Source organism: Eucyclogobius newberryi, unplaced genomic scaffold, assembly GCF_026437365.1.
Source record: "Eucyclogobius newberryi isolate DKJ021-1_F unplaced genomic scaffold, fEucNew1.0.hap1 SCAF_10, whole genome shotgun sequence".
Taxonomy (NCBI): Eukaryota; Metazoa; Chordata; class Actinopteri; order Gobiiformes; family Gobiidae; genus Eucyclogobius; species Eucyclogobius newberryi.
In genome coordinates, this window is record NW_027315724.1 from 13,507,749 (window position 1) to 13,533,912 (window position 26,164).

The 26,164-nt window shown below is 39.1% G+C and overlaps 1 protein-coding gene across 1 annotated transcript in view; it reads right to left on the reverse strand.

Moving 5' to 3' along the window:
• si (sucrase-isomaltase) overlaps positions 1-26,164 on the reverse strand; it is a 153,365-nt gene that overhangs the window by 41,657 nt on the left and 85,544 nt on the right. The window contains exons 20-39 of the mRNA XM_072459634.1: positions 19,245-19,369; positions 18,296-18,384; positions 17,997-18,046; positions 16,841-17,020; positions 13,547-13,696; positions 12,688-12,894; positions 12,465-12,619; positions 9,724-9,892; positions 6,963-7,059; positions 6,041-6,153; positions 5,628-5,753; positions 4,272-4,403; positions 3,950-4,066; positions 3,816-3,878; positions 3,625-3,741; positions 3,449-3,539; positions 3,237-3,375; positions 2,443-2,576; positions 2,251-2,285; positions 1,878-1,994 (exon numbers count right to left, since the gene is read on the reverse strand). Coding sequence (XP_072315735.1) covers positions 1,878-1,994; positions 2,251-2,285; positions 2,443-2,576; positions 3,237-3,375; positions 3,449-3,539; positions 3,625-3,741; positions 3,816-3,878; positions 3,950-4,066; positions 4,272-4,403; positions 5,628-5,753; positions 6,041-6,153; positions 6,963-7,059; positions 9,724-9,892; positions 12,465-12,619; positions 12,688-12,894; positions 13,547-13,696; positions 16,841-17,020; positions 17,997-18,046; positions 18,296-18,384; positions 19,245-19,369 — 2,406 coding nt within the window. The remainder of the gene's footprint in view (positions 1-1,877; positions 1,995-2,250; positions 2,286-2,442; positions 2,577-3,236; positions 3,376-3,448; positions 3,540-3,624; positions 3,742-3,815; positions 3,879-3,949; positions 4,067-4,271; positions 4,404-5,627; positions 5,754-6,040; positions 6,154-6,962; positions 7,060-9,723; positions 9,893-12,464; positions 12,620-12,687; positions 12,895-13,546; positions 13,697-16,840; positions 17,021-17,996; positions 18,047-18,295; positions 18,385-19,244; positions 19,370-26,164) is intronic.

Genomic DNA, 26,164 nt, shown 5'->3' on the forward strand with positions numbered 1-26,164 from the left:
TTTCCACTTCCAAACCTGAAAGTAAAATAGTACAGGGTGAAAAACAGCACAGATTTTAATTTTCTAATCTACTGTGCAGTGATTTGTGCGTGTGTGTGTGTGTGTGTGTGTGTGTGTGTGTGTGTGTGTGTGTGTGTGTGTGTGTATGTATGTATGTATGTATATATATATATATATATATATATATGCCGAAATAAATGTAGGAAATTAAAAAATATATACATATACAAACGTATACCTGTATGTCGTAGTATATTAGTCAATATAGCCACATTGACTGACTTTGAGGGGTCTTGGAATGCAGGGGTCTGCTACGTGAGCAGCAGACGTGATCAGAAATTCCTAATAATTAAAATCAAAATTTTACATGAATTATTCTTTTTCTTCACAAGGTTGATCCCAGCAATTAATGAAAAATATGTTTTCACATGTCTTGTAATACGTTGGGTTTGGATAATGTCCAATGCATTATGCATTGGAAATAACAGCTGATGCTAATGTGCGCTAGCGTTGTTTTGTTAAGTCTGTCGGCTCAACAAATAAAATTACCTTCACTGGAAATATCCTAGTTCATCATAAGATCAAGTCAGCGTTAGTGGATAAATTATTATTTTCTATTTATATTTGCTTATATGTCATTTATAATTTGGATTTAATTTTGTCTTTTTTAAAGCTAAATAGTTTTTAAAAGTGAAATTATGAATAAAAATGGTGAATTCATAGACAATATGGCCCATCTAATTATGAATGAAGCATGTTTTCCTATAGGCCTTAGCGTAACAACACCAAATCAATCACTTAAATGATGGTGAGGAACACAGGATGTAATCTACAACTATTCAAAACATGACACAATCCCAGACTGCCTGGTCCAGAGGAAAATATAGCTGGGGTTTAGCGCGTGTGAAGTGACAGTAGGTGTCCGAGCCAGTGCAGTGGACAGATGCACCGGGTGCGCACAGAGACAGAGAGGCCAGACAAGGCCGGGCGCTGCTTCACTTTGCAGGAGCCGAGCGCGCATGGCCGCACGTGAAGGACCAAGATGGACCTTGCGTAGCATGCGGCAGCAACAGCGGCACGCACACGGACAAAAGATCTAAATGGAGGAAACGAACGAAGGACTAGCTTATGAACAATCCTGTGCGAACACCTGGAGTTTGGACCAAAATAACTGTGGAATTAGTGGACAATGGAAGCACATTGGAGTGCACGTGCAACAGGCCTGTGTTTCATATAGGTAAGAAATAGACTATAACACACACAATGTTTGTCAAATAGAGAGAACAAATATTGCAGCTGCTTTAGGTCATAGCCTACATTTTAGCCGCTCCTAACACTGAACGCATTCACTCATTTTCGTTTGTTCCCATTTGGGGTCACAGGTAACTGGAGCCTTTCCCAGTGACTTTGGGCCTTAGGCGGGGTACACCCTGGAAAGGAGCCAGCTTGTCGCAGGGTTAACCACTGTGTGCATTATTCTGTTATTTTTTATGTGCAACTTGCTCACATCTGTGCCAAAATAGGGCTGTTCTGGATCCACATCTAAAAGGTTCAGAATGTGCTCAGTCGAACATAGCCACCTACAAAGACGAGGTTTGGCTATTTGGTCTATGCATGCATTTGTGATCCAGCTCCTGGCTTAGGAGTGTGCCCTTCATGACCTCATACCCCCATGCAATTTCCACTACAGTTCTTGCTCAAAAGCATTAAAAGCGAGCCAGACTGAAAGCTAGTTCCACTCACAGCCCCCTTTAGATAAATAGACGGGTACAGCTCACTTACAAGTGTGGTGACACCTTCAGACCGTTTCCATCTGCTCCAAAGTGCACCAGTTGAAACATGGTTTATGTTTATGTCGTCTTCTCCATGTAACTCACCGGGTTATTCAATCCATTGTGGTTGCGTGAATATGGGTAGAAGGCACCAAGCTGCATCCAGCGCAGGCACAGTTCATATTCTGAAGGGTTGAAGAATCCACAGATGTCTGCTCCGGTCTGAAACACAGGGTCATATGCGTGTGAAGACATGGTTTACCAACAGCAGCAGAAGTGAGAGGGAGACAGAGAAACAGGCTCGTGACAAGAGAGGGCTTATAATGATAGTCTGAATGACTGTATCACAAGCTGTCCTTTGATCAAGGGGGTGGCAAACAAAATAACATCACACAGGCTGTTGTAATCTACTTACAAAGGACAAGGTCACGTCAATAAGATTATGGCTTGTCAAAAAAGATCAGTGGATGTTACTTACATAAGGGATGCCAAACAGACTGAACTCCATCATGCCTGAAGAAAGAGAGAGAGAGCAGCAGGGATGAGAGATGCTTTGTCACAGACTGTAGGTGTGACCCATCCTATTATCACGTCCTCATAGGTGTGTAGCACTGTACACAGTCACAACCTCACTGATCTGTTCTTATAGACTACACAGCATGACAAGTACCTATGATGGATTTATAGAGCTGGTCCCAGCTGGCGAAGTTGTCTCCCAGCCAGTGTCCAGCCCACTGGCCACTGGAGGGGTAGGTGGAGCGAGTGACCACGATACCTCTTTTTTTTGTGATGGCCTTCAGGGCACTGTATAAACAAAAGACATGCAGTCATTTGTCTTAACTGTCACAAAGATATATCTATTTCATTAGGCCCTACACAGCAAAACTCTTAATGACAGTACATTTTCTCAATGAAACTGTTGCTTCAAGTCTGGGCTCAGAGCCCAGTGTCTCCTGGCCCTTCTGTGGATAATTCTGCAATCTGGCAGTGATAAGAGGACAATCTGACCACTCGGACCAATACAAGTGCACTGGTGATTATGACCACAGGCTGTCTTTATGTGAATAAAGGTAATTTTCTACACTTTGCTTTGTTGGACATATGGGAGGAATGATGTTACAGGCCGGAAACGTGATCCTAAAATCTAAACACTGACGCAGGTCATTCTGTGAATAGCAATTTTCACACACCAGTCTGGCAGCCTGAAGGTGCAAATGAAAGCAGTAGCATGGGAACTATAACCACTCAGGCATTTTTTTTTTTATATTACAAGTGAAAGCGCCAATACAAACGTATACCGGTAATACATATCCTTGAATGTATAGCATTTAGATTGTAATTACTGAATCCGTCTCAGTCTCAGTAAATGGTTTCACAGAAGGAATAGACCATTTAAAATCTACTAATTACTGAGCCATAATATATCAGTTTAAAATTATATAATGTATACATTATGGAACCTACTCATAGGTGGGTTTGGTGTGGGACCACCCGTAGAGGTTGTGCACGTCGTAATGTCTGACTCGTTTCCCATTGGGAAGGATCTGCTCACTGTTCATGCACAGTGTCTTGTGGTTCAGGCCCATATGTTTAGACTCCAGAGCTTATGAAAGAGCAAAGAGAACATGAATACATTTAACATTAAGAAAAGATAAAGGTGAAGAGTTTCATCTTACGTGGCATATATGGTGGATTCTCCAGGAGGGGGTCACCAAGACACTTTCCATCAACTGTGCCGTGGACAAAACTGGCTGGTTCATTCATGTCCTGTGCATGGAACGATGTGATGTTTAAATTGAATACCAATGCAGTAGAAATAGCAGTACAGCGAATCAATAATCTATTCACTCACAATCCAGAGTCCATCAAACTTCACGACGTTGGTGTAAAAATCTGAAATTTCTTTTTGCCACCACTCGGCCGTCGAAGAGCGGAAGAAGTCGGGGAAGGCTGCGTAGGCTCTGTACAACTGAATATGAAGTTCACATTACAAATCATACCAAAGCAATCAGCAAATAACAGCATATGGTCAATGTACTATACCTCAACTTGTGTGTCCCAGTCTAAAGAGTTATCTACAGTGACATTGGGTATATCTGGCCATACCTTCAGATGCAGAAGTATTGTATCAAAAACATGTTGTTCTTTGTTGTTCAAAAGCAATTAAAGTGTCTTACCTTTCCCCATACAATGTCATCACTGATGTTTTGTGGCCACTTGATAAAAACATCCTTTGCTAGGCCATCTGTAAAGGCAGGATACGGCTGAGTTTCATTGCCAGAAATGGCTGGATCCTGGAAATGAAGACATATGATGTAATTGTAACTCATATTATGTGCCATTTTATAATTATATGAATTTAATGCACACAGAAAGAACATTTTAGCCTTTATAATACAAGTCTATATATCCTTTCCCCTTATTCATCTGTGATGATAAAAATGCATTCATCAGATATAGTGTATACAGTGTAGTGAAGTAATAAAGATGTTGTCTCACCAGAATGAAGATGAACCTCATGCCCTCCGCTCTCATTGAATTAACTAATGCAGGGAGTCCTTTGAAATTCTCTTTGTCTAAGATAAAGTTCAACTGGCGTTCCATGTAGTCGATGTCGGCATATTGCACATCCTAAAATACAGGGGAACAAAGAAAAAAATGCATGTCTCTGGACTCCCGATGTTATTGAAATCTGCGTTGCAACACTGGAATTTCCCCGTTGTGTTTCAAATAAAGGTTCTCTTATCTTGCCTCAAAAAACAAAAACGACATATAAATCACTGCAGTCTATTAGTACTCTCAAATGCTAACATTACACTGGCATAAAGTGTAGTATAGACCAATCTGGTCTATATGTCAACAGGTTTGGAAGTTTTTCTTTTTTGTATTTATATTATTGATAAGAATCTTTCTACTAATCACATTTAAAGTTTTACGATTTATAAACGGTATGTAAAAGGCGTAATGGACGGTGATTTGAGAACGCAGGCGGAAGTGCGCATGCCACTCCCCTGTGTGGACTGATACAACACACACGTGCGTTTGTTTATTAGCGCGACGGATCGCATCGCATCTCTCGTCTCCCGTAGATTTCCCTCTCCTTCTGAGTCAGCTCGAACTGTCTTTCTCTGTCTTAATTTTGTCCCGTACACTGAGGGAACTATATTATGATAGATCCATGCGCTTAGACACGCGGAAACGTGCTGCTCGTGGGGACGAGCCTGACGCGGCTGCAGGTGAGCGGTAGGTGCGTTTTATGATTGATACGTGGCAGGACTAATCGGTAGTCCATGCCACGAGGAAATAAGACTCAGATTTGGGCCAAAGAAATTGGCCATTAAACCTTTAAGCCCAGGGAAAAAGTGCACAATTGTAATCAGAGGCCACATTTGGTTCAAATATTCTCTTGTATTATTATCTACTGATGTGGTATTTTATTGTATTTCATTCATTCATTCATTTTCTACTGCACCCGCGATCCCTTTCGGGGTCGCGGGTGACTGGAGCCTATCCCAGTGACTTTGGGCCTTAGGCGGGGTACACCCTGGACAGTGGCCAACTCGTCGCAGGGCCAAAACTATTGTATTTCATTTGAGTTCAAGTCAATATTTCTGTGATATATTTAAAACCGGTCTGTGCAAACTGACTTTAAAATCCTAACAAGCATGGACTTTGCCCTCGTGAATGGGGAGGGAGACCTCTCTGAATCTTTATTCATTCTATTCGACATATACTTACAATGATTAATATAAAATATTCAAAGATTTCTGGCCTGGTCAGTTATGGGATCTTTGCATAATGTATAACAATTGGAATCTAGTTTGTTTGCTGATACCAAAATGCTTGTGTACTTACATATGGTATTCCAGCAGCTTTCATGTCATTGTACAGATCTTTAATCTCTGTGTCATTGGCGTAACCATAGCGACAAAGCTGGAACCCAAGAGACCAATAGGCAGGCAGAACGGGCCGTCCAATCAGCTGTTAAGAAGAAAGACAAACAAGGAAGTTAGGGCAGAAAGTTCTGTGGTGGTGAAATGGGCCGGCCTCCATGAAGTGTTTGTTTGATTCCCTTTTCCTTTTTTCAGCGAGTGTGTTTAGATTGGCTAAATGAGAGCGAGCAATGAAGCAAGGAACTCCCAGCTGCTGCAGTCCATCAACGGCAGCCCTTGGCCAGACACAAAATACACACACGGTTTTGCACCAGCACTCACACTCACACAGAGTCACTTCACTAAAACTAGGCTGCACACTCAGAGGGAACTTACCGCAGTGTACTCCTGCACCACCAGCTCCGGAGTGGGGCCCAGGACCATGTAGAAGTCCAGAATTCCCCCCAGGGTTCGATAAGTTATTGCAGGCGTGGGTTGGAAAGTCACATCTAGACACGCATAAAAGAAATTAGACATTAGTCATTTAAGATTTATATTACGTGGAGTGAAGGAGTTGATTTCAGCAGAGAATGGAGAACGTTCTTACAGTTATAAAATATAAAACAAGACTTTGTGAAAGGTATGTGGTGAAAACGACAGGCTTTCAATCCCTGTTTAACTGCCACATACTGAAATTGTTAATGTCATATCTGCACACTAAAACAGCTTTTAGAATAAAACCAACCACCCTATGGTTCCTAACGTTTTTGAGTAACTCATTGAGGAACGTTTTTCAGTACAAATTAGACATATTGTATGAAGAAAAAAACAAAATGGTACTCATTTTGTGAAATACCTTTCTCTAATTGACACATTAAACATAAAAACCCCACATATAATGCATTTTGTGTATTGTTATTGATCCCTCCCAAAAAAAATAAAAAATCAGGATGTGTGTTAGAACTCCATCTACTGGCAGCAGAGGGATTTACAAAGGGGAGATAAAAAAAAAAAAACTGGCTCATCCCTGGACAAGCTAACGCAGATTTAAGGACATAAAGACAGTAGACAGAAGGTATCAGAGTGTAAATGAAGAATCTGAATCAGAAAACATAGGAACTTGCTTTGGTGATTCGGTGCAAGATACAATACAACTCCAGGTATATCTTTAATGAGGGAACAATTTTACAACATGGCTGAAAGGTCAAGAAAGTCAAATTTGCATAATATGTGTCCTTTCTGTGAAAATCTCTCCCAGTTTTAAATACACTTTCTAATTATGCATGTGATTCTGAGTATGACGTGTGTGTTTTCTCACCCATGGCGTTACTGTTGAGGAGCAGCACACCGTGAGCGTCGGCTGTGTTCTCCAGGCCCATATAGAAGGGGTGCACTCCATAGCAGTTCATCTTGTACTGCAGCAAAGGGCAGGGAAGCACAGGTGAACAATGGAGACACAATACATAAATAAATAAAAGGTGGTGTGTTTCATGAGTGGTACTCATGTTAGTAGTGCTCCATTTTGCTTTGACACTTTGTTTTTGCAGTAGACAGGGAGTTTGTCATTGTAAACAAGGGCAGGACTGCAAAGTTCCAAAGAATATGAGAAGTGTAAAGGTAAAAGATAGATGGATGAAATACTGTTTTGTCTTGTATTGGTAATACATAAATTATATATACATATTATATTTCACATTTCAATTGTTGGATATAATATCAATAGAACTTTTTCAGGTTTGAGTTTAAATTAATCCAAACACTTTGAAACTAAATTAAAGACCTATTTTAATAGCATTGCATCCTATGGATATTAATGATATGCATTTGTCACATGTAGCGCTGGTTGAGGATTAGACCAACTTAAAGCAACACAGAGGCACATGTAGGATTTAGACTGAGCCTTTTAGTAAAACCCTTTATCCAAACATTACTTCGGCCGCAGCTCCTTTTGAGTTTGAGACCCCTGCACTAGACCCACTGCAGCCTCACTGTGGCACCTGCTGTACCCAGCGGTCTCCCAGCCAAGAATTAACCAGGCTCAACCCTGCTTAGCTTCTGAGATCAGATGAGACTATGGCCGTATATTACAGTATTCCTAAAATTAAATCAATATGAAGCTAGTACGAAGGAATGAGCACTTAAAATCTGCACTGCTCAACTCAACAATTCAATGTAAATGTGGATAATACACCAGTACTCTCAATCTGGCCGAAAACCACACATTTCTCCTCTCAATCCAACCCGCACTGCTCTGGACTGTGACATTCTTTGGCCCTTTTGCATTCGCACCTCTCCGCTGCTCTCCGCGAGGGCCTGTAACATTTGTCTGATCCCCGTGGAGCCGCTCCTGACAGCTCAGCAATTAGGGCCGATAGCGCTGACGCGGGCAGGAACGCGGCCTTGATACGCGTTCGAGAAAAACATGATGACACTCAATAACCGCAGCTCATATCAACGCCATCGCCACATCAAAGTGACACGGACATGACGTTTACATCCAGGTTATTTACAAGTCACCTCAGCAAGTCCAGAGAGGCCGTCCCAGCGCTGGAGGAGTGTTACATGGAGAATGTCGATGGTAAAAAGTGCAGTTGATTTCAGTCCCTTGTGTTAGTTATAGCATGCAACTTCAAACTTCAAAATTATTTTAACTTATTCTATATATGATCCCGGGAAAGGTGAAGCGTAATGTGATTTAAATGGGTAAACTGCGATTAAACTCAGAATATAACAAAGAAATCAAATCAAGGTGGTGTTGGCGAATGAAAACTACTCAGGTACATGTGAGTGATGTCACAGCTGGGTTTAGAGACTTATAGTTGTATATTACATTATTTGTTTAATTAAAAGGGGATTATACAAGAGATTTAGCTATTTTATTTCAGGCAACATTCCGATTTTTTGGGTTTTACTTACAAAAATGTTGCGCCTACTAGTTTAACATTTTACCTACGGCTATTACATCATTTACTAAAAAATATATATGTTTTGCTTTTCAATCCTTCGTACTGAGAGAAAGCATAAACTGAAAAGCAAACAAACAGACACTTTTTCCCTGCAAATTCAACATTGCTGTTGAATTATTTTGGTTTTAAAGACATTTAGCTTTGGTATCAGTTAATCATTGAAATTGTGTTATAGTCGACTTAATTTTGCCTCCGTTCTGGAATTTTAAATATACTGTTGACAGAGAATTTTAAGGAATCTATTGTATGGAGTAATTTATGTTAGCTTTGTGTCGGCATTTCTGAAAATCGGTATTCCCAGCGGTCTCCGATCCCAGTAATAACCAGGCCCAACTTTGCTAAAATTCCGCGTAAGTGAAGATCTAATTTAATATAACAGAAATTGGTAGAAAAGTCTTCATCTGGACACTGTTTTAGAAATCAATCAACTTCCAGCCAAAAGTCATTTGATGAAATGGTTTAAGCATTCTTCTTGAGCTCTGATTGGTCCTGCCCTAGGGGAGGAGTTATGACTGAAACTTGCCCTGCCCTTCTTTACAAGTCTGACAATTTCACTCTCACTGGTTGTTGGGTTGTCAAGGCCTATTAAATTCTGGCCAGTAAATCATCAATAGCTCGTTGTTTGATTGCTGCCATGGTCTTATGATGTGATTGTAGACTGAGGGGAAGTTGCATCTCGCCTCCTTTTTCAAACCATCCTTTCTCTTTGCTAAACATGTTTACCTCACTGTCTTTAAACATGTGATTTGTGACTTTTAGATGAAGATGCATAGGCAAAAGTAAACCAGAATTTGAGTGCTTTCTGTGTTGATACAGAAATTATTGTGAAAAAAATATAGTTTATTTTCAAATATCAAAATAATAAATATTCTTAATTGCATATCTATTCAAAGTGTTAAATTGAGATTGGGTCAAGTAAAATTACAATTGCTAATATGTATAGTTTTGGATAATAGTTTTGATAATGAACCTTGCTATACAAACGATCAGATTCAACATTTGTGGATGAATCTAATCAATTGTACAATCAGAAAACAAGCCCTTATTAATATTATTATTGCAACGGTCTGTGTATTGAAAGTTGGTGGTAGCGAGTAGTGATCTGGTACTTACGCCGGGGGGCTGGTCTTTAGAGAACATGCCCCAGGTGTGGTAGTTGAAGTTGTGTCTGTACGTCGGATGTTCTGTCTCTCCAAAACCATAAACGAACTCAGAAGACAGCTTGGTGGACACCTGGATGAACATGTCCGAGAAGGTGAATCCAGGCACCGACGAGTCCCAGCTAGGGGGGAAAACATGGTGCTAAATTAGAGTTTGCTTGACTTGATAGTGGAAGCAGCACAGGACAGTAGGAGAGAATAACAGACATTTAAAGGTGTACTATATTTAAAGGTGTTCTCTTGTAGGGCCCACTATCTGCTTGAGTCTCCATGGAGATTTCTTTGCTTTGCCTGGAACGTTCCAACTGCAACTTAACCTTTTTGAGCGCTTAATTCACAGTGTCAAAATGTTTCTAGAATGTTTTACTGTGCACTCTGAGCTTTTTCAATGTGGTTTCCAAACTATAAATGACAAATAAACTAACCAAAATGAAAATGACTTTTATCTTTAAATATGTTCATGTTTTGTTTGTTTTTTGGACTACTCTATTTCCTTTTGAGTTTATCTTTTCGCTCTCTGGTCTGGTTTTTGTATTATATAAAAAATGAATTATAATGAGAATGAAAAAATATACCTCAAATATACCTTGAAAGACATTGTATTCTTATGCTGAGAGTGGTCGAGCCTCTCCATAGATCTGACTTGTAACTTTGCCTGGTGGTATCACCTGCTTGTCTCAGTGGAGATGGAGACTGTGGAACATTCCAGGCTAAGCAATAACACCATGATGGAGACAAACAAGGAGCAATAGCACCATAAAAGCACCTTTAAGTTCCCATAATCACTATTTTTAAGTAAAATAAATGCCTTAAAACTAGGTTGAATTGGTACTTTTGCTATTTGTTTAAAAAAAAAAAAAAAACAGGGTAAAAAAACAGCTATTTCATCATCAAGGTTGAATAAAAACGTATTCTTATTTTAAACTCGTTTTCAGATCTGCAAAATTAACTGTGGCAGACTGGCAGTTCAAAACAAACAGTAGCTCAACGACAGAATACTGCGAGCTTGGCTTAACACATTATTTTAAAGAGACTTGGTGATGCACATTGTGAGTGCAGAACAAGAAGAAGCTACCGCAGGTTTTCCTCTTCCCTGGGCATATCTGATGAGGTACACCCAGCGCCACGGGGCTGAGTCAGCATTTCAGCTTTAATCCCCAAAGCTTTTGCTCTTAAAATAAAATCAAACAGCACCTTATCAACAGTTTTTATTTTTTGTTAACAACAGCAACTGCAGGGTCTTAAAATAAAGTCACTGAGGAGAAGAAACTTTGTGTGCAATTAGCCTGAAAATACTCATGAAAGTAGTGATCATTATTAATTATATGGTTATCTAATGGTTTTCAGGATGCACTATGGCAACCGAGTTTACTATATTTGGAGATGAGATATAATTTCAAATGTCAAAAAGATATTAAGAGTTTGCTTTAATATGATACTGTTTTGAGATGGAAGATAAATATAAAAATGTTGATGTTAGTTTTATATTTTTGTATTTATATTTTATGTCTTTTTAACCAGTTGTCTCTTTTAACGCTTGCTTTTGCTCAACCGTTGCCTAACAAAGATGGAGCTCTCCATCCTAAGAACTGCTGTATATCACGAGATGTAAGGGGTTATTGTTGCTGTTGTTGTTGTCTTTCCCTCCTATATCCTTTATCCCTCTTTCTGTGTCAAGTTCTGTGTTCTTTTGTTGTTGTTTTCTTCATATACATTCTAAAACTGAAACAAATTTAAAAGAAAAAAAAATCTCTGGCAGGCTAGGTGGATGTCTTGTGAGCATAGTCCTGCAGGTGAAAGATTGGAATGGACCCTCTGAAAATATGTATTTTTCTATTAAAATATATATACCATAATAGTGAAAGAGGTGACATGATACATTTATTTAAGTAAACATTCATTCTTCATGGGGACTATGTCAGAATGAGGTTTATGAGCTTTTAACCACATTATAATATTGTTCACGCTTTCATTCACTCACACAGCATTATACTTAGGTTGATGCATGCATTTGTGTAATTCTGTATTGTCAAGATGCGTGCTCAGAAAATATTTTTACCTTCCCCCTATAGCCCTGTACTTGTGATTACATTAAAAAAAAAACATCCTCTGGGTTATACATGTAGGTTCCAAAAATGTCATTTAGACATTTTTCAGTAATAAAAACATGGAAATAAAGTTTCTACTGTAAAATGTCACTGAAGAGGCGGGGCTTATCAGCACCGGTGTTTTGAACATGAAGTAAATGGACCTGTTTCTATTACCAGGCTGTTCTAGATCAGTATTGTGGTTTGTGGTTTTAAGAAGAAATGTAAAATAATGTCATGTAAAACATACGCTATTGTTTAATACAGGCAGAATGGAGAAAAAGCATAAAATGTCCTTATGCTGCTCTCTGCTGGGGGCTCTGCCACATGCTTGTCTCCATGGAGATGTCATTGTGTTTTTTGCATAGAATGTTCCACAGTGCAGAATATGTCTTGCATTTATTTCACTCTGGGCATTTTTATTGCTCAAAATCAGGCATTCTTACTGCAAGCAAGGTCACTTCTCCACAGATCTGACCTATAACTAAACCTTGTGACACCACTTGCTTGTGCCCACCACTCACCATTTGATACTCTTGATATCTCTTGATATCCAGATTTTGCAACCGACAATATCAATGATTTGAAAACAATAAGAGAAACTCACATCACGGTTCCTGTTTTCTTCCTGATGACTTGAATGCCAAATGGATTATTGGTGAGTTCAACTTTATAATGTCTCTTGTTCTCATCAGTCTCTGGTGTAGCCGGGACATTCAGAGGCACAGGGACTTCATAGCGCTCTGTGCTTGGATCCCAAATCTAGAACAAACACATTGATATTATTCACAGAAATAGTCTTGAGCAATTCACATGTAACTCTTGAATACCTTAAACTGCAGCATGTCACTGGAGCGGTAAAAGACCTGGACTCTGAGGTTTTCAATGTCCGGGGAGCCTGGCCGGTTTGTGCTTCTGTGCTTTGCATTTCTCTTGATGTCAAGTGTTATGCCTGAATTTGTTTGAGTAATAGTTGTGTAAGAGTATCCATAGTCGCCGGGATAGTAGCACCACGGAACCCTTTCAAGATTCGTAGGCTGAAGTAAATAAAACAAAACACAATTAATGCTCTTTCAATATAATATGGGTTGTATTAGAAATACTTTGGATAAACGTTGGTTTTGTATGGATTTATTCTTTTCTCTTATTATTTTTATTTTTTTTTGTCTTATTTTGAAACGTATACATATCGAAACAAGAAACAGGACCAGAGAGCAGGACAAAAAAAATAATAATATAAGAAAATATGTAAAATAATAAATGTATACATGAAATGTGGGCACAGCACATCCAACAATCAAGTGCCATTTAGTACAAAGTGTTTCAAATTTGTCCATTTCCAAATTAAGTCTGAATGTCATTATTTCCATTTGTCTGATGTTTACTACAATGTCAGTCGTGATGGTCGGTGAGGTTTGTGTCATCCATTTCCCTGTGATTGCCTATTTCCCTGCCGCCAAAAATATGCTCCAAAGGTATCCATTTAATGTGTCTGTCTTTTTTTTTTCAACCAAGAATGGGATGTTGGTGTGCCATATTAGCTTTTTGTTCTTTCTTTCTTTACTTATTTGCATCAGTTTTATGATGACAAGTGATGATGCACCAAATAATACATCCACAAAATAAAACAGAGTTACATTATATTACAAAATACAATACAATGATACGTAAGTGTGCGTGCATCCTCACCTCCCAGATGCAGCCTCGGGCCTTGCACTTGGTCTCATCTGCATTCTCATCCGGATAACAGTCGAAGCGTTGGAACTCGGGCTGGAGTTGGTTCCACTGGACAGTATAGGAATCGCCCAGCGTCAGGGACAGGCGGCGCAAGAACAAAACCTTTCAAAGGAAAATGACAAAGGAACGCTTACAATTATTTTGAAATCGTTCAGGTGGAACTTTTCTTAAGCTTTGTAAGATTGGCCTTTTTTCTTTTGTAAGCGACACATGACACTTTAAAGTGCGGGGAACCACTATGATTCTGCTGTACTGTATAGCCAAAATGAAAAATACACAAATAAATAAGTATATTACAATCTTGAATAGTTTAAATTGAGCAAGTCACATTACACATGACATGAGAGCAGAACAAAAAAAATACCACTTCAAGTAAGGAAAATCAAACTCAATAAACTAGGTGAACTAGTATGAAATTTCCCCATGTGTGGACAATAAAGGATTATCTTATCTTATCTTAGTTAAATCTACTTGAAATGATGAATTAAAGCAATTTTAAATTGTTTATAAGAGATCTTCTACTGAGAGTGTTTTTCTTTCAGGAGGTGATGTGGATTTTTCTGCTGTAATTACATAAACGTGCATAAACAAAATACCGCTCCTTTTTAGAACAGGAAACATAACTGCTCTTTTGAACTGACAACAGTGACATGCTGATTTGGATTCACTTACACCCTCAGCACTTCCCATCATGCCCTAGGAGCAGATTCGGGCCTGTGAGATTCAGTGGCGGTTCTTCAGTTGCATGTGCCATCAATTAGGACACAGCTGTTAATTTCCCTTGCTGTTTCAACAAGCTCTGGTGGGAATTATGACTCACTCTTCCTAGCCTTCTGAGGAAGCCCCATTTACTCCAGCCACTACATTCACCATCTGAGTAATCTGGGGCTGCACAGATCGTCTTCTCCGCTCAATCTGCTCATGTGCCAATTCCGACGGCAATTATCCAGCAATTTGGTTAAATTACAAAGCGAAAGCCATGTGGATTTGGCATGAAATGTATCTATCATCGAGGACAAAAGCAGGTGACGCTACCAGGTCGAGCGGGTCCATCTGTGGAGAGGCGAAACGCTCAGCGAAGGGATGCATGATATATCATAAAAACTGACACGATGAAATAAATGCTAATCGCCGCCAAAAAAAGGTTACGTGGAGCACCTTTAAACCACCGCATCAACATTTACCACTGCATTTGAATAGTGTCATGCCTTGTTACATAAGTACATAAGATGATGAAGCGACACCCAGAAACAAGTCCAGCATTACATTATTTTGACCGACTTGCTGCCTGAACACACAAAAAGCTTTATTTTAACACTCTAGTGTACAGAAAGAACTGCACAAAGCGAGACAACACTGCTCTCTTATAGGTTTTTGGTCAAACAAAATGAACATCGAGAAAATGATCTAACTTGGCCGTACATATTGGCCACTGATATTATATCAGCAGAGTATAATTATAGTAAAGGTTTCTCTAGATTCTAAACAATCAGTATTGGCCATGAAAAAAAAAAAGATATTGGTCAATCCATACTGGGGTTGATAGTGAAGACTTCAGTGTCAGTATGTCTATGTTATTTGACAATTTTGATCTAGTGTTACTAGAAAAAGCTTTATATATATATATATATATATATATAATATTGTGTCCTCTATGTTCAGTTGAATTTGTCCATTTTCAAATTAAGTTTGAAAGTATTTTTTTTCCATTTTGCGAACATCCATAGTAATCTCAGTCCAGACCTTGATCGTCATCCATTTATTTGTGAGGGCCTTTTTCCCCTGCTGCCTAGAGTATGCTCCAGAGATAGCCGTTGATTGTGTCCATGGCAGGAGTTTTATGATAGCTTGATTGTCCGTTTGAAAATCCCGTGAAAACTATCAATCGTCATTGCTCATGCTGAAACGAAGGCCCTTGCAAAACTTCACCAAACTCTGCTGAGAACTGCCATTTTGTTGCACCTGTTTATTGACCTAAATGCATTTTGTCGGCTTGCTGCTTCTCTCAAGGTCCGGTCAGTTCAAGCGTGCAAAGACTGATGGACATGACAAATCAGGTTAGACTTAACAGCACAGTTACCCTTCACCCTGAGGAAATGATTACCGCTGAGAATCTTTTGATAAAACTGCGTGGAGACCTTGAGTGCCGACATATAAACAATCACATTCCAACACGCATGGATACATATGGGTGTCAGCGCCGTGTGCAAACTAGCAGCAATAAAGAAGACGGCGGTTATCCTTTAAACTGTGCCACTTGACATTTTACACACATGACGCTAACAGTTATCATTTCTTACACTTAGAGGCCAACCTTGGACCAGGCGGTAATAGTTTCTTGCTGGTTTGATTCAAATAAATGGAACCAGAGTATTCTCACTCCAAAGTCATCCACACTGCTTCTCCCCAGCCATGTACACGCAAGGTTTTCCTCATAAAACTGATTTAAAGGAGGAAAAGCTGCTAAAACAACAAAGCTGTTTTTAAGGGGCATATAGTCGCCATTTTGTGTCATCGATTTGGTTCTCTTCTCACCCTTAGTATCGGTCTAGGCCTAATTTAGTCCTAGTTTTGATGTATGTTTGTACTTCGGATGTGTGAATGCAGCCTTAAAGTAGACATTTTATGAATTCTTCAGGGTCTAATGGGCTTTTTTAAATATGCTTTTGGTCAATAATGGCTACGTATTTCAAATGTTTTAACTTAAAACACCTCCTTTCCAATGGGGACTTACAGCAATGGGAATGAACCGTGAACAAATAATATTGAAGAAATAAAGGAAGCCCAAGGCAACGTGAATGATATGCTAATAGAGCTGTGCATTCAAAATGTGACCGCAGAACAGGTCGTTTGATCGTTTGTGAACTTTAACTTGTGAATTTTAACTTGTGACGCAACTATTTTAGAAAAATTCAATCGGCATGATTCATGAGCGCTCATAGAAGACAACCTCATAAACAGAATTGGTGAAACAAGAGTGAATTAAGCTAAAAACAACACCAGCTTGATTAAAAGCTCAAAATAGTCAATTGTGCAGTATATATATATGCTTTAAAACTGCCTTTTGGATCAGATCTGATTCAAATTCCTGCTCAGTGATACTTTACTGCCAAATGCTACGTTAGAAGTAAAGGTTACAAGTAAATTAAGAAGTCAATGATCTCTCAGAAGGCAACAAATTAAGAACTAATTTTCTAAAGTAATCTTAAAATACATAAAGTAATAACTGTATAATTGTATGCTTACATTTTTGGTAGTGTCATGCTGGATGTTGGCGGTGGGCACATTTGTGAGCTCTCCAGTACCAGTATTTCTCACAGTGACAATCGATGGAGCCAGTGGTACACCCAGGATGGTGATGTCGTCAAATTTCAGATTGTTTGGGTCTGTGTAGCCAACATGGGTGGCCTGAAGTGTGAGCAGTCCCTAGAAAAGAAGATAAATGGTGAAATCCGTCCCTCTGAGAGACAGTTGAACGAAGTAGATGGTTAAGTCGGTTCAAGAAAAAGAAGTATTGTTTACTATAGACCTATTAAAACACTGTCATCACAATGTTCAAAATTACAGATTTTTTTTTCAGAAAAATTAAGTAGGCTTTAATGCGTTTTCACTGATTAACTGGTATCAGAGTTAAATGGTAACTATTTCAAGTATTTATAACAGAAAAAATCTAAATTGTATTGAGCTTCACAAAATTATGTTTTGTTGTAAAATGAAAGTGGGGTTAACGTTTCTCTAAATATTTGTCCAGTAAAACATAAAATGTTACAAAATGCTACATCAGAAATGCTATAATAATCTCCTAGTTAAATAAACAACTATTGTACAATACAACTGTAAATGTCTTTAAAGCAACTTACTCACTTACAGTACTGAGTGGGTTTCATTTACCAAAACCATCGTGATGTCCATATTTCGTGATATTCTGTTCATGTATTTTGAAAGGGTCTATGTGATTATTGTGTGAACCTAAATTAGAAATATTGTAGGTGCTTATCATTTCTGTAGCAAATATCTATACATTTCCCTTTAGTTATTCTTGATAGAGAAATAGATGAATACTATGGATTCAAATGGAAATTTAAGTACGTCAAACATGATTGAACTTTGCCCAATAAATTCCAGTACAAAGACCCAAGCCTTCGTGGCTTTACAGAGGTTAAGCCAGGGCATCGTCTGTAATAAGAAAATCTACAGGAGTCCGAGCTCTGGGCTGCATTATTAACATGTGAGCAGCTCTCTGGCTACAAGAGCCAACAAAGCTCCCGCAGAAGAACATGGATCAATCATTATCGCTGTTCCGGGCACCGAGGGAAAAGTTTTATCTCGCTATAGTGCTTTGAATGGGAGTTAAAGTCCAGATAAGAACATCGTACGAATGAAAGACAGTACAAGAACTTACATAGAAAACTGTAAACTGGTAGTGGATGTGTTTGCCAGTTTCAACGGTTTCTGCAAAGAGATGAGCACAAACAAAAGCTGGTAAACATTCCCACTGTGACCTTGGCTTGCTAATTTGCGTGCGCTAGCAAGTGTGAAACGCAAGCAGGATCGCAGCTGACTCATGAGATACTTTGGGCCAAAAAAATCAAAAACACAAGAGCTTTAAAAGAATCCAGCTAATGAGTGATTTGAACAAGATGGAGTGGATTTGCGAACACTGGGGAGCAGGGGCAAAACGTGAGAAGGGTGGAAGAGTACCGCGTGTGTCTCCGTCGTCCCAGAATAGCTCCCCTGTCGCCTGGCTATTGTCGTCAAGAGCCACGATCAGGCCCATGGGGTTCATGCGACTGCGAGGAAACAGACACATGCATATCACAGACACGTGTTGACAACTCGCTCACTGTTAATACTGGAATAGCAAGGTGGTTAAATCAGGTTGTTTCATTACTACCTAATCATTTTAATTTCCAACATCGTGTGAGACCAGATTACAAACATGTGCTGTTATTATTAGTTATTATGAAGCTTGGCAGCACAAAAACTGTCAGAAGGGTCACAGCAGTTTTTATTATTATTTTTTGTATACTTCTCAATTGACATTTCTCACAAATCACAATTATTAGGTTTATATTAAGGTTTTCAAAAGTATCAATAATCAGATACTAATTAATAATCAGATACTAATCAATAATACGATAGAGGACCCCTTGAAAGGGGACCACCCGCGGAGCGTGAGGTGACAGTTCTTATAGTCGGCTTATCATAAATTGATTAATTGTTGCAGTCCTAATTGTAGCGTTTTTTTATGTTTAGAAATGTAATCATTTTGTGTTAAAAAATTTTGTATCTGTACCAGGTATATTCCTTGGTATCAAAATGGAGTTTTAGATTTCAATACCACAATCACACTATAAAAAAAAATATACAAAATAACTGATTTTGGTGAAATTTAGTCATAGCTTTAGTCATATGGCTTCCTGAATGTATGAAACTGAATTATGTATTTCCTTTGTCATTTGTATTATTATAACACTTTCCACATACTCTATTTGACTGCACAAACCTGCAGGCATGTATATTTCCCTGCCTGAATTCAATTACAGTTTTTGCTATTTGTTGACACATTCAGGCCCTTATACATGACTAAAGTGACCGTATCATGCTGGTCGTATCACATGCCTATATTAGATAACCCTGCAGCATGTACCTGTATGTAGTGGTGACTGCTGGCTGCTGTGTGGGAAGAATGGCTCCTCCTCTGATGTGTAAGCCCAGTTTGTCTCCAGGGATGTACATGTTAATAAACTGTCTGCGTGGTGCTTGTCTCTCCATCTGAAAAGTACAATACAAACAAGGATTCATTATAACTAAAGACATTAAACAAAGCAACGCTGACCACTATAACCCTCTGAATGAAATCTGTATTAACACAAAAATCAGGGCTTTCAAGGGGGGATACTATCTAATCTATCTAAATGAATTAATAATCTGGAAAATAAATATATTCAAAACATGTGGGAAAGAGAAGGCAATTTTGTTTTGACAGATGAAGAATGGGAACATATAAATATATATGCTTCTTAATGGAGGACCACAAACTCACATGTTTCGAAAGAATTCTGTTGAAAAAAAATGTATTGCTTTTATATAAAACCATGTCAAAGTGTGAATATTTCCGGTGGAAATACTATGGTAGTTGCTGGAGAAAGGGCGGTTGCCCCGTGGCTCACCATTGTTATGTAATTTAGGACTGACTTCCTGTTCAGAAATATCAGATCAGAGTTTAATAAAGTACTGCAGATTGTTTGCAACACTGGCATCCCACTGGACTTCAGAATTATTTATTTTGGCCTCAAAACTACTGCCATGGACACAAAAATGTACATACTTTTGGTGACAGGGAAAAATGCCACAACAAAGAGATGGATGATACAAACTGAAACAACGACTGAGCCGACATCAAAACTGAGATTTGAAAAATGGAAAGAATTACGTTTGGATTGGATTTTAAAAAGTACTTATTTGACAGTCTTTGGACAAATTTTGCCAGACAATATTTGTATTGGGTCACTTCTTGTGCTTTTTTTAGTTCTCTATGTGTTTGTGTTTAAAATTGAAAAAACAACAACAATGTGATAAAAAAATCGTTAATAGAAAATCTAGTAGCATTGTTTCGTGCTGATCTGAGGCAATGGTCGTGCTGTTGAGCAGAGTGGCTGGTCGTGAGCTGGCAGACTGTGTAGGTGCCTTGGAGAGCAGTTGCTATTTTGGTCCATGTAGGTGCAGGTGTCCGGGGTGCAAAGGGGCCTGCCTGAAGTGGACTCTGTGATTAGTAAACATGAGGAGGCTTTGATATGGTGTTCACATGCTCCACAGTAGGATGAGAGGGATTAGTCACCTTCAGTTAAAAATACAGGAACACTCACTTGGCAAATGCCTAGTTATTTCTACCTCTCTAGTTCCCTAAGGTTTGAACTAAAACCATGAGAGAAAAGAACTCAATGAGAGAAACTCTTTCTTTAGGAGTACCCTGCTGAAGGCAAAACACATAAAACAAACAGTAACAGGATGTCCAAATGTCAATAAAGTGATCAATAAACATGTTTATTAAAACACACACAATATGGAACACTTTGCATTGTGGGTAGTGCATGCATTGAAAGGCATGGCATTATCTAATTAAATTGCCTCTGCTTTGTTTCACAGACTGGGAGCAAATTTGCTGAAGGCCTTTTTACCCGATTCTGTGTTGACACGGTGCGACTGTAATATAAAGCTGTCCTGAGATCTCAGTCGGTTAATACTTGATCTGATATTCAACATACTCGGTTAATAAATGACCAATGAGAGCCTTCTAAACAAACAACAGGCAGTGCTGCTGGCAGTGCAAACTGGAGGATAAGTCCACTGTGTATGTGTAAAGTTGTTTGGTTATTGCAGGATTTATACCATTGTCCATTTTAACCTAAAGCCATTGATAATTGTACCTTTGTAACATAAAAGAAGAAATTTAAAGAATATGTGTACAGCTCAAATGGCACAGAATGTTTGGATTTTAAGGGTCTCTGTAAAATTGCTTTATCTATACTAAATGTACTAGTAGCGATCAAATGTGTTGAATTAAGCTCAATGGTAGAACATTTTTAAAGGTATTTATCGGTTTTGACTTCCTTCTTCAATGACAGGGCCCGTGGGCCGATTTGTGGACGTTAGAGCTGGGCTAAAAGCGGCGCTAATGTGGAGCTAACAACAAGAAAACACGTGATGACACGTAATGACACGTGATGACACGTGCTGACAGCTCTGTGTGGAAAACATCCAAACCAGTGCAAACCTGGACCGATCAGGAGCCACAGGCCAGGTCTCACTGCAGTGTAATAAAGTATTAACATGACAGAGTGAAGCTGCTGTGAGCTCTGACAGCTCAGAATACTGTCTATACTAATGTAACTGAAGAGCTGGACACTGAGTGAATACAAACAGAATGCATTCATTTGATTCACTATATGAAGAGTTTACTCTTACTAAGCTTAAACTATAAAATAATAAGCTCATATTGAGTTTGAGCAGCAACGGATAACAAGTCCATATTCCTGTTCCTTCTGCTAATGCATGAATATGGACTCGGTCTTTCACCTGCTGCAGATTTGTGCAACAGTGTCCACAAATAACTATGATTAGGCTATATAAAGCTATTTCGTTTTTTAATATTTTTTTCATTTATTTATTACATTATGTTCGACCCAGCCTGAGCACCAACAATTTGCCCGCAACCCAAAATTAGTTTAACACCCCTGTTCATGGGGGGGTTTAACATGCAATCTCCCCTCAGTCTACAAAACCTCATAAGACCTTGGAAGAAATTAAACCAGTTAAATGCTTTTGAGGTGCTTGGCAGCTCTGAGGTAGAGGTGGCCAGACCTCAATAGGCCTTTGTGATCCAAGCGCTGTAAGATTGAAATTGTCAGAATTGTAAACAAGGGCAAGGTCAATTTCAGTTACAACTCCCCCTTTTTCTGGAACAGTATAAATGCGGCTGCTCAAACCATTTCCATCTGCCTGAAAATGACTTTCAGATGGAAGGCCAAACATCTTTATTTCTAAAACAATGTCTAGATGAATATCTTTGAAACCTTTTCAACCATGGCCTGGATGAATGACATACTGTATTATATTGATTTAGGCTCAATATAACTTTTGTCTTTGTGTCTATGGAGATGGCATTTTTTTTGTCTGTGATCCGCAGTATGGTATTAAACTAATCTATTTGGAAATGTTTCAATTACAGGTGATTTTTTAAAGCTGAAAATCACCTCGCCACAGATCTGACCTGTAACCTAGCCTTGAGGTGTTACCAGCTTGTCTCTATGAAGATACACAAGTTTAAGCCATACTGTGCAACAGTCTAACCAAAGCAAAAACATATCCATGGTTACAAGCAGGTGCCGAATCCCCATCATAAAAATTACATGGTGCAACTTTATGTATTATTTGGCAAATTGATAATAACGGTGTACCTGAGCTCACCAGTATGTATTGATGAATAGCCAACCAATCCTAAAATTGACTTCCCTTTTCACACTTCACACTCTTATTATACTGTTGTAATACCCTGTGTATGCATGCCATAAATCTTCTCATTTCCACTGACAATGCTCCTTGGAATAAAAATCTAATTGTCTGCACAAACTCATCATTTTAGCTCTACCTGCATTCACCTCTCTTCCCTATTCTCACGCAGCTGTACAGCCCGTCTCCAGTCCTTTTTCTCTGCCTCCATCTACCTCATTTCTCCGAGGGGCCTAGATGGAGTGAAGTTAATTTGTGCTCTCGTGGGCACACAAACCTCGGACCGGCCTAAAACAATTTCAAACTCCCTTTTCTCCAACTCCCCTTGCTTTCTTTCCCTTCTCTTTTGCAGGGTTCCTTCTCTGAGCCAAGCTATTCTCTCCAGTGGTGCTCTAATTCTTTGCCTTCGTTCCGGCTGAGGTGGCGTGTGTGTGCGTGTGTGTGTGTGTGTGTGTGCGTACTTCTGTGCAGTACAGTAGTATGGACATGTGTGTGGGCCGCTGGAGTTAGTGGAGCGTCTATAAGCAATTTCAGATCTTATCATCCACTCATTGTCTGCTTTAAGGAGGTTCTTCTTCATCCCCGCTGGCCAATCCCACACACTTCCTATGCCGTAAAAGTCATTCGGTTTCCCCTCCCGTCTAATCCACCTGCCCTGCAATCTATTGTGTATTTAAAGCTTCTATTTTTCTCCTTCAGCTCAAGTCTATTTTGGTAACACCCTCCTCGCTCCCGGTTTCATTATTTTCTATCTTACAGCAAAGCAACTCAAAACATTTAGAGCAATACCTAATTGGAATAAATTCTACAGTGCACATATTTGAATACAATGAAATATGATGATACATAAAGAATTTGTCGCATATATGATTATATAAAAGTAGCATTGTTTTGCAGATCAATTTGACACTTTGTTCTATTTTTATATGGTATCTTAATGACAAATAAATGGATACAGTATATGATAATGTTAGTTTTGAATAAAAAGGCAGCAATACATTAGTTTAAAAAATATGGATCTTTTTTTTTTTATTCTGTCTGTGTGTGTAAATTAATAAAATATTATGTGTAGAAATATTGTGAAATTGACTTTGTGTTTTTGATTTGCTCTATGATTTATCAATATTTGAAGGTCCCATAACATGCAAAATCGACTTTTCAGAGCTTTTAACCTTCTTACATTGCTATTTGTGCTTCATATATGTACCCAGAGTGTTTTTTTGATTGATTCCCGCAGTGTTTAGCAATATTACAGACTATCTCCTTTCCTCGAATCTCCAAACTGACGGGCGGTGGGTGCAAGACCGCGTCATAACCACAGGCACGCGTCACCATCCCCCTCCCCCTCCATTTCCTGCATTTCCGGGTTGGTGAGGGGGTCCAAGGTCTGGGTGATATTTCTTAACTATTGTGTTAAGGGTGTTGCATAACCCTAAATATTATCAATTATACACTTAGGATAGACTACGAAACGTGAAAAAAGCAAGTTATGGCACCTTTAACAATAAACTATGCCCTTTCTGTCAGCACAAACCAATGCTGACCGAGGGGGAAGTTTCATTCCCGTGGACACATAACACTGTGGCGTTAAACTTATCTCCATGAAGACAAGAAGGTATAGCCAGCAGGCCAAGTTACAGTAACGATCAGTGGAGCGGTGACCCGTCTCACTGTAAGAATGTCAACTCACATTCAATACGTTTTATTCTTATGCCATCTTTTTTTTTTTTTCATTCTTATTGGCTTTTTCATGGTCATTTTCTGCACATCAGTTCTCCCGTCGTCCTTCACTGCCTGCGTTTGTTCTCCCACATAATCACAGGGGACCAACCAGGACAAGGGGCCCGGCGGCAAGACAGACAATCTAATCGCTCATCTGATCAGCGGGCGCTTTACATTGCCACTGTGACGCCCAAATAAGGTCCCAGGAGGAAGTCGCCATTTGCTTTATCTCTCTGTTAGTGAGATAGTTTCTTCCTCTCTCTCTCCCGCTCCCTCTCCACTCTTCTTTCTCCTGTCCCTCCATTCGCCAGGGCTTTGTCCTCACTCTAGCCTCAGTCTTATCTCGTTTGAAACAACAACAAGAAACTCCAGGCAAAGGCTTTCATGTGATACGTGTTGGCTCTGTATGTTACTGCCCCTGATGTAATATAGGACTGATAAGGTCTTTTGAAATTGTGGTTGGAAGAAAGAAAACATCTAGTCTTACAATCAATTAGGACTCATCTCATTGTTCATTTTATTGGATGTCAAGTGGTTTCGGAACAGTTTTTTTATTTTTTTGAGTATCCAGACAATATGCCAGTCCAACAGAATGTGTTAAAATGTGTCTTAAATTGTATTAGTTGAAGTTTAATTAACAGAAAAAAGTGAAATATCTTTCAATTCAATCACAAAAGTGCAGAAATATTGTGCTGCCCGGTGGTGGAGTGGTTAAAGTCAGGACAAAACATGGGGAATCTGCGTTTCAGTTTTATGCAGCTAAAATCTGGAACAGTCTTCCTGAAGATGTGAGACAGGCTTCTACTCTGACAATGTTCAAATCTAAGCTAAAAACAGTTTTGTTTAGCTGCGCATATGACTGAAAGGATTTTTTCTTTGCACTCTTCTCTTTTGTTTGTGATTTTATTAGTTTAGACTATCAGTTGGATTGATAATTTTTAATTTAGTTACTTTTATTGTATTTCTGTTTCTGTAATTTCTTTGTGATTTTAATGCATTTTTCCTGCTGTGAAGCACTTTGAATTGCCTTGTGTATGAAATGTGCTCTACAAATAAACTTGCCTTGCCTTGCCTTAAGTCACAGCACACGTATGCCAGGCTTCAAGTGCAACCGGCCGCAGTGTTGTGAGTTTGAATCCAAACTCTGACAATGTACGGCATGTCCTCCCTTCTCTCTCAACCCCCATTTCACACTGTTCTTTCCTGTCTAATAAAGCCTACGGGCAAAAATAGTGCAGGAATATCACCTTATATCCTTATTTGAAAGTTGGAACGAATGGATTTCCAAAACATAACTGAATTTTTTGCTGTTTTTGATTTGTCACTTTCTAAATGCATTACAAGCATTTGCCCTATCAAATCTACTGTTGGCCCGCCCGCTTCCTGTTCAAAACATATTGTTTGTCAAATAGCCGTCAAACGATTGCGCTGCTCTCTCATCCATGCGTGCAGCAGCATGAGAGCTGCAAAGACTTTTTATTCACAAATGTCAAGGCAGTGGGCTTGGTTAGGTTTAGGATCAGACTCGGAAAAATACACATGTGCGGGTGGATGAGGACCACTGGGAAAGACGACAGCCACAGAGCCTTGTTCTGCTGGTGTCAAGTTACAAAGTGTTTTATTTCATGTTAATCCGCCTCATATTCATGGAGAAAGGTGTACACGAGTGAATGAATGGAAGTGCAAACTGACGCCAAAGCACAGACAGAGACACATGGAAGTCAAACCTGCTCTTGCAAAAGACAAAGGTTAGACATTTTCCATACATAAAAATAAGTTTAACAGTCCGTTTGCAGCTTGAGTGTCCAAAGGGAAGGAGAAAAAAGAGGTGAAGAT